Genomic DNA, 8,964 nt, shown 5'->3' with positions numbered 1-8,964 from the left:
CGGCCGCGCTGGGCGGTGCGGGGAGCGGTGACACCGCGCGGGGCCAAGCAGTGCTGAAAGTGAGCAGAGTTGGTGGCAAAAGGAGTGTAAGTCAGCCGTTGTGCCACTCCTGTGTGGTGGGAAGGAAAGGGCAGGTGCTCACCTGGGATTTATCGTTGAATCGCAGAATGGTTTGGGTTGGAAGTGACCTTAAAGATCATCCCATCCCTGCCATGGGCAGGGACACCTTCCACTAGCCCAGGTTGCTCCAAGTCCCATCCAGCCTGGCCTGGAACACTCCCAGGGATGGAGCACCTATAGCTTCTCTCGGCAACCTGTGCCAGTGCCTCAGCACCTCACAGGGAAGATTCTTTCCCAATATTCCATCTAACTCTGTCAGCCTGATGCCATTTGCCCTATCACTCCCTGCCCTTGTAAAAAGTTCCTCTCCAGCTCTCTTGTAGGCCCCCATTTATCCCAAGAATACATTAAGCTGGTGTAGGTTTGCTGATAGCATGGATGGAAGTTCATTTGCTGTGCTACAGTCAGCTCTGTAACCAGAATTTGACTTTTTTTGACCTAACCCATAGTGTTTCACAGGCAGTTGCTCAGCTGAGACTCAACTCAATGGGTAGACATGCAATCATCAAGGCAACTGTTGTCATCTAGATACAAATTTTACAAAGCAGAAACACTACAAAGAATCTTTCTTATTTCCTGTAGGTATCACATTGCTTGTTCAGAAGAACATTTTTTGGATATCCCCTCACTAAAGCAGGTTCTGGTCTGGTTCAGCAAACTAAAGGTAAGAGAAGACTTGTTTGAGCTTCTGCTCTGCTTCAGCCTAATACCAAGAGGTGACAATTCCTGTAGGAGTTTGGCATCTCTTCTGTGCAAACCCTGTTCCTCATTCTGTTTTTCTCCAGGTGTTTGTTTGAGGTTCTGCAGACCACAAAGTTCTACAACAGCTGCTGAGACATCTGGAGAGGACACCTTACTGAAATGGGGCCTTTTCCTGGTCCCTCTGACCGCATTTGGCCTTGGCACGTGGCAGGTACAAATAAATATTTCATTCTTTCCAGGACGAAGCTGTCAGACTTTTCCATCTGTTTGATCTAGTTCAAATCACAGACAGGGTAAACATTAGCTGTTATTTTACATTTCTCTTTTCCAAGTGTTCATTTGTAAGTCTTTAAAGGAGAGATTCTTGTTTTTTGCATTTTTATTTCGGTATAAACATTTCCTCAAGTTAAAATCAGTAGCCTCTATTTTCATATCTCCACTTGCCCTGTTTTAGGCCAGGTCTGATGAGATTATGACCAAGATTTTGAGGCTTTCTGGGGTTATTGCTCTGCTCTACCCCAAGGAATTACTTTTGTGTTTGTGTTCTCTCAGGTTCAGCGACGGAAGTGGAAATTAGATTTGATTGCACAGCTGGCATCAAGAATCACTTCAGATCCCATCCCTCTGACATTAGAGTATGGAAACTGGAATGGTTTATGGTCTGCTGGGCACTGACAGTGTGCTGGTGATGTTATATATGGACCCTGCACTAACGAACTTGTGCTGAACTAAACCACATGAAAACAAGGGAATGAATGGGAATCAGGATGTGCCAGAAAATTGAAAGAGATCCTGTTAATTTTCCTGTTTGGTAGAAGGATAAGTGAATGTTTTCCTATGGGATACTCTAAATGCATGGGAAAAGGATGAAGCTCTGTTCAGGAGAATGTGGGATGTAGTTCATGCCATATATAATCCCCCTGGGAAAGGAGAGTATCTGTGATGTCCCAAAGGAATTATTACTGCAGCAGGGAGTCCTGGATCAACAGCAGGCCCTGTCCCATGTGTGGAGCAGTTGTGACAGATGTGAGAGGGTTTTTAGGTCACTTGGCACAACTGTCAAAATGGCACAGTGGTTGGATTTCATGGTCTGGGATGGGAAAGAAAAGCTTCTTGTTGGCTGGATACACAGGCAGGGAATCCACCTGCCCATCAGCTGTGTGTGCCACTGGGTTACCATGGAAAATAGCTTCCTGATCATCTCTATTTGATTCACTTGGAAAGCAACAAAACATTAAGCCAGCTGCATATTCCATGAGGTGTTTGTCTTCTGCATCTGTTTGCCAAGTGGCTCTAGAGTGAATCATCAGGGAAAAGGAGAATCCCATGATAAAAATCCCCTAATTTGCCTAGCACAGCCATGATTTTGTTTTCATCTGATTCCATGCAGCCCCATGGAATTGAAGGAGCTGGAGTACAGACCTGTGAAGGTCCGAGGGCACTTTGACCACTCCAAGGAGCTCTATGTTCTGCCACGGTCGCTGGTGGATCCCGAGCGGGAAGCGCGGGAAGCTGGGAGACTCACATCCCACCCCGAGAACGGAGCCAACGTCATCACTCCCTTCTACTGCACAGAGCTGGGGTGAGTCTAGGTCCATGGGAGCACCTCACTTCTGTTTGGAACAGCACAATCATGGTGGTTGGGTTTGTATCAGTCCCTGTGCCTTAAAGGTTTCTCTCGCACTCCGTGAGGTCACTGAGTCTTCACTGGAAATTGTGTTTAAATTCCCTTACACCGTGCTCTCAGATGGCATAGTAAGTGGCAGCAATTGTGGGTTGCTTCTCTCTTTAGTTCTAGGCAGCAGCAGGATGAATTTCCTTTCCCTCCTGAGCCAGACTTCTTTATGTAACTCTCTAGGGTCACGATTTTAGTCAACCGAGGATTTGTGCCCAGGAAGAAACTGAAACCAGAGACCAGGCTGAAGGGACAGGTAAGGGGAAGGGGGATCCAGGGAATTTGGTGTTGTTAGTCTGTGCCCTTTGGTCACCCAGCTGACAGGAGCTATGTTCAGCATCATGGGAGGTGACTGTGCTTTTTAAAGGCAGCAAACCTTTGTTTCCCACCTTTTTATGTACAAACAAGGAGCTGTTCTTCTTCTGCTTTTTTCCCTGCTGTGTTACAGCACATGCAGAGCACGACAGCTCCATGTGTGCTCTGACCCTGCAAGTGCCGTGTTTTCCTGGCAGGACTTGGTGTGCTGGAATATGAAATTATTTGGTTTTTCCTCTCTGCATTTCCCCTCAGATTGAAGGTGAAATTGACCTCACTGGGGTGGTGAGGTTAACAGAAACCAGGAAACCCTTTGTGCCTGAAAATAACATTGAACAAAACCGCTGGCACTACCGTGACCTGCAGGCTATGGCCAAAGTGACAGGGGCTGAGCCCATCTTCATCGATGCAGACTTCAGTAAGTCACACAGGAACCCAACCCCATCTCCAGTTCCAGTCTCCCTCCCTTTCTGTTAAGTCATTTTCCCTGGTACCTGGAAAGGTAGAACCATAGAATTGGTTGGTAAAGACTTTGTAAAGACTTAAAATATCAAGTCCAACAAGGAATTGCATCTTTCTCTTCATGTACTTTGCTAGCCCACTGTTTTGAAGGTGATGGGGATCTACAAGAGAGCTGGAAAGGGACTTTTGTCAAGGACAGGGGGTGATAGGACAAGGGGGAACAGCTTTGGACTTAAGAGAGTAGAACCATAGAATTGGTTGGTAAAGACTTTGTAAAGACTTAAAATATCAAGTCCAACAAGGAATTGCATCTTTCTCTTCATGTACTTTGCTAGCCCACTGTTTTGAAGGTGATGGGGATCTACAAGAGAGCTGGAAAGGGACTTTTGTCAAGGACAGGGGGTGATAGGACAAGGGGGAACAGCTTTGGACTTAAGAGAGTTGGGTATTAGATTAGGAAAGAATTCTTCCCTGTGAGGGTGCTGAGGCACTGGCACAGGTTGCCCAGAGCAGCTGTGGCTGATCCATCCCTAGGAGTGTTCCAGGCCAGTTTGGATGGGGCTTGGAGCAACCTGGGCTAGGGGAAGCTGTCCCTGCCCATGACAGGGAGTTGGAACTGGATGAGCTTTAAGGTCCATTCCAGCCCAAACCATTGTGTAATCCTGTGGACTTGGAACATCATTGCCTGAAGAGGAGCAGAGTATCCACCAAACCTTCATCCCCTCTGTCCCATGGCAGCTCTACACTGTGCAGACCCAAGATTTAACCTGGCTGTGTTGTCCCTGCAGGAAGCACAGTTCCAGGGGGACCCATTGGTGGCCAGACCAGAGTGAGCCTGAGAAACGAGCACATGCAGTACATAATCACCTGGTAAGGCTCCAGCCAGCCTGGCTGACCTGCCCTGGGTTGCTTTGGAATGTAAAACCTTACCTGGATGAGCTCTTAAGCTACGAAAGCCTAAAGTTTTAACCTAAGTAACATTTGCAAGGTGATATGAAATAATTGCTTATTCCAGCTGTCCTAGAGAGGCTCAGTGTACCTTGGGAAGGTGCAAATGTGGTTTTTTTCCTCTCCTAGGTATGGTTTGTGTGCTGCAACCTCCTTCATGTGGTACAGGAAATTTATACAAAGGATACCTCGGTGAGGGAAGGTGTAACCAGTTTGTCCTGGTCAAGAGCAGACTTTTAGAGAAGACAGGAGTGATCAGTCCTGGCTCACTGAAGCACATGGAGTTTCAGGGCAGTGTTCAGCAGTGTGCCTCTATCAAGCTTCAAACAACTTCAAACAACCCCTGCAGATTCTGAGCTCCCACCAGCAAGATTTGGCTGCAGCTTGGAAGCAACTAACTTCCAACAATAATCTCAAATATACTTGTTTGTTGTTGTTTTGGTTGGTTCTAAGCTACATTTTAACATCTTCACCGTTATATTCTCCAAAAGAGAAATACAAAGGCTTTTGTGAATCAAAGTTTCTTTGAACTGAGTAGCCATTCCTGAAGTCAGGAGTGGCTCACAGCAGTTGCAGCAGAATAAATGAAGGCCTACAGGTCTTTGCCTTATGTTTGTGTTGTGCATATTACACCTTACAGTGACAGACCTGAGTTATGGGTTACTGTGGATACTCAGGTCTAGTTGGGAAAGGCAGTTTGTGGCTTTGCAAGAGCATGATGAGGCAAAAAACAAGCAGCAGCTACCACAGCAGGAGCCTTGGTAACCTCCACACTGCCAGCAGAGCAAGTCAGGAAAGAACAGAAGCACAAGATCTCATTTGTTCCCCCTTCAGTCTGCCTTCCATGGAAGAGGCACCACAGCCCTCCTCACTGGAGGTCCCTGGCTGGATAATCTGGTGGAAGATGGTTAACACCATGTGCAACCCATACTATAACCCAGTTTTAAGTACTAATGGAGAGCCATTTCCAACTGAGAGAGATTTGCAAACTCAGAACTAGCCCAGTCAGCCTCAAAATCACACTGAGCTGCTGGGCTGTGTTTAAGGGAGAGGAATTATTACCCAGCACTAGTAATTAAGGATAGAAGGCAAACAAAAGTAAGGCAATGCCACTGTGCTACTCCCTGCCTGGAACACTCCCATGAACAAAGAGCACTGAAACTTCATCTGGGGTTTATTCTTTTTATGTACACGAACCATGGTGCAATCTAGTACATCTTCAGCCCAGCTTAGTGGCCAGTTCCTTAGCCTTTGCCTTTTCCAGCTTAGCAATGCGAGCCACCGACTTGGGACCCAGGACATTCCCGCCCCAGTGACGACGGATCTGCAAAGAAGGGACAAGAGGTTAGAGGCCTCATTCCATCAACTCCATTCTACTCCTTTCTGCACAAGTGGAAGAGCTCTCAACTAGGAACTGCTACACATTTCAGGCACTGAACTACATTTTGGGGCAGCACAGAGATGAAAGAACTTTCCCCACGAGTGGTGTTGGATTCAGCCATCACATAACTCCTGGGCTTGGGGGATGGAGTTGAACCTGTTGACTTCCCTACAATCCCTGTCCTGGGATGTCCGTGTTACTCCTAACTTGGTGACAGAATTCACTTTTTACCCCACCATCAGGTAAAGATTCTGGGTACAAGCAGATCTAGGTACAACACACCCAACAGGTACCATGTCTGAAATAATCTGCCTTTCTCTAGGAAGCTTTTGGGGATGGATGTTAACAGTATGAACTGAAAGACAAAGCCAGGAGCAGAGAGAATCTTACCTCATCATATCTGTCATTGTAGTTGGTCTTGACAGCCTCCACCAGCTTGGCAAGGGCTCCCTTATCCTCCCTGTTGGTGAGAGTTTGGATTCCTTTAGAGCCTTAACATTTTCCATAAGGATTCTGTCACAGGATTTGAGAGCTCCTAGTGACAACCCAATTGCTCAGGTTAAGCATAAGCATCACTTGCAAAGGGTTAAACTCCAACCACCAATACTTTAACACTTGCACTGCTCAGATTAAGGCTAATGGTTCCACACACTTTGGCAACCCAAATTAACTTGTATCTTCAGGATCAGATGAATGACACTTATTAGTCATTACATAGTGGTATTTTACTACTTCAGAGAGACCCAAATTTGCTACCCACCTGCCCTACAGCCTGTGCTTAGGGCAGTTTGCTTTGTCCAGTAGAGAAATGGAGCTCCCAGCACACTTACGGGTTAACCTGGGTGAAGGCCACGGAGGTACAAGTCTTCCTGTGGACGAGTCTCCCCAGCCTGGCTTTGCCCTTGATGATGCAGTAGGGCACTCCCATCTTGCGGCACAGGGCAGGCAGGAACACCACCAGCTGCAAGGAAAGGGAATGCTGTGGGACTGAGGGACAACAGCCTTTCCTTCTGTGTGTCAGCCTGGGCTGTGGCAAGTGCTCAGTGTTAAAAAGCTCGTTTTGCTCTTCACTGCTGATTCAGGTGAAGAAATTCAAAACATCATTGCAAGAGCCAAGCCTCACTGTCATATCAGAACTACGAACATGCATAAGCATTTCTGTTCTGGTGAATGTGTCTTTCTGTGCTTCTCTTTCATACAATAAATTTGTCCTAAAATGCATTTTCACACCAAGACCACTTCTGGCCTTGGCCTGAGTTGCACAGGTAGCCTGTAACATGCTCACCTCGATGGGGTCTACATCATGGGCAATAACCACAAGCTGAGCTTTCTTGTTTTCCACCAGAGTTGTGACAGTATTAATACCTGAAAAACAAGTTGCAGGTAAGCTTTGATTCCACTCAGTCTACATTCAGAGATTCACAGAAGCCTCATAGAAGCTCAGACTCCACAGCAAAGCTTCACTATGGAAGCTATGAACACTTTTCCCATCAGTAGCACAGAGAAGACGTTCCATGGACAGTTTGCTAAAGCTCAGGGTTAAAAAGCTCGTCTGTTTTGCTCTTCACTTTGAGCTCAGGTGAAGAAATTCATACATCATTGCAATAGCTTGTCCAAGGCTGGTTGGGTGAGCACCAACTCTTCCATCAGTCTTGTCTGTACCCAAGCACCAGCCCAGCCCAGTTACCTGCTCGGAGGACTGGTGGCCGCTTAGTTGGAGCATCTCCCTTCCCTGCAGCCTTCTGCTCTGCACGAGCCAACAGCCTCTGCTTCTTCTCTTGCTTATTCTCTGGCCTGTATTTGTGTGCCAGCTTCAGAAGCTGTGTAGCTGTAAGAGAACAACTAGTTAGCTGCACAACCTGAAAAATCTCACCATTACTTTTTAACACACTGCAGTGCATCAGCGATCTTGGTGGGTGTCATCACATGTGCTTGGGCAGCAAAAAGTGATCATCATTTGCACAGTGTGAGGGCAGAGCATCTCCAGAGCCACTATCTACCTCCACGTGCACCTCTGATGGCACTGAGACTTCACTGCCTGCATGAGGAAATGCCTGTGGACCTCCACAGCAATTATGGTTAAAGGTGGTGCTGTGTCTCCTTTCAAGCAAGGAACATGTTTGGCAACACCTACGATGACGGAGTTACTCTATATAGGTCCAAAGTTTCTTGCACAGACACTGTCACCTGGCAAAGACTTTAACTTGTTCATAGAAGACCCTGAAGTCCCTCCTTCTGCTGTTCCAACACCAGGATGTTGGTTTTCCCGCAAAACCTGCACTCCTACAGATTCACCGAAGAACCCTGAGTGATTTTACATCAAGCTGGAAGAATGGGCTCTGATGAAAACACTGTTCATGTAACACTGAGTTAGATAAGTAAGGAGCTTTGGTATCTTCTAAACCTCTTTTCAGAGCATACAGCAGCAATCAAGACTTAAGACAGCAAATTCACACAACAACTTGCTGTTGACATCACTATTAAAGCCTCCCCCCACAGATACTCCCCAGCTTACCTTAGTCAAGGCTTATTTTGCTTTCTTTCCCCTTCCCTGAGGCATTTCCCATTTACAACCCAAGCCCAGAGGGCTCTGTGGGGCACATCCTTACCTGTCTGGCGGTCCAGAGCCTGAGTGAACTGGTTGATGGCAGGAGGCACCTTGAGGCGTTTGTAGAGGATGGACCTCTGCCTCTGCAGCCTGATGTACCGTGGCCATTTCACAAACCGTGTGAGGTCACGCTTGGGCTGGATATCCTGTCCTAAAAAACACAGCTTTGAGCTCAAAACTGCCCCAAACCCACAGCAGCAGCACAGGGCAGCACGAGTGCATCAGTGATCTTGGTGGTGATGTGTCAGCACGACCACTCAGATAGCAAATATTCTTTCACATCATCTGCATCCCGTGAAAAAAATGGCACAAGTGTGGATTGTTTCCATGTGTGAAAGGGTAAGGTTCATCCCAATAGGAGCTGGTAATGGATCTGTGTAAATTGGGCAAATTGTCCCACACCACCTGCACAAGGAGGACAGCAGAGCAACTGCATCCACCACCCCCTCCACTCTTCAACATTCCTGTTTCCATAAAAAACATGGAGCAAACATCCCAAATATCCACTCACCAATGCCAAAGTTCTTGGGCCTCTTCTCAAAGAGGGGATTGACCACCTTCTTGGCCTCCTGCTTCTTGACTACAGCAGGGGCTGGTGCCACCTTCTTGCCTTTGGCCTTCTTTCCTTTCGGCTGCAAGCAAGAAACACACTCTGCCTTCTTCCACCTCCAGTACTCGTGTGCTGGGAAGTCATCAGCCCACCCTGGAAATGCATTTATTTTCCAGGCATTTCAGCCTGGCACCCTCCCAGCC

The 8,964-nt window shown here is 47.1% G+C and overlaps 2 protein-coding genes across 2 annotated transcripts; one reads left to right on the top strand and one right to left on the bottom strand.

The window, feature by feature from the left end:
* Positions 1-702: 702 nt before the first annotated feature.
* Positions 703-4,418, top strand: SURF1 (surfeit 1; the record flags this gene model as incomplete). The annotated part of the gene is made up of 8 exons (XM_009080220.1): positions 703-784; positions 906-1,033; positions 1,375-1,457; positions 2,213-2,404; positions 2,681-2,753; positions 3,068-3,230; positions 4,063-4,144; positions 4,352-4,418. Coding segments are annotated over 8 exons (870 nt in total), but the record flags the coding sequence as incomplete, so codon positions are not given.
* A 960-nt stretch (positions 4,419-5,378) lies between these two features.
* RPL7A (ribosomal protein L7a) lies at positions 5,379-8,914 on the bottom strand (the record flags this gene model as incomplete). The annotated part of the gene is made up of 7 exons (XM_009080219.1): positions 5,379-5,546; positions 5,994-6,063; positions 6,434-6,564; positions 6,889-6,968; positions 7,291-7,431; positions 8,213-8,362; positions 8,723-8,914. Coding segments are annotated over 7 exons (869 nt in total), but the record flags the coding sequence as incomplete, so codon positions are not given.
* Between the last annotated feature and the right edge of the window lie 50 nt (positions 8,915-8,964).

This window comes from Acanthisitta chloris, unplaced genomic scaffold, assembly GCF_000695815.1.
Source record: "Acanthisitta chloris isolate BGI_N310 unplaced genomic scaffold, ASM69581v1 scaffold15358, whole genome shotgun sequence".
NCBI classification, from domain to species: Eukaryota; Metazoa; Chordata; class Aves; order Passeriformes; family Acanthisittidae; genus Acanthisitta; species Acanthisitta chloris.
The sequence above is the reverse complement of the archived record's forward strand: the minus strand, read 5'-3'. Positions and strand labels throughout refer to the sequence as shown.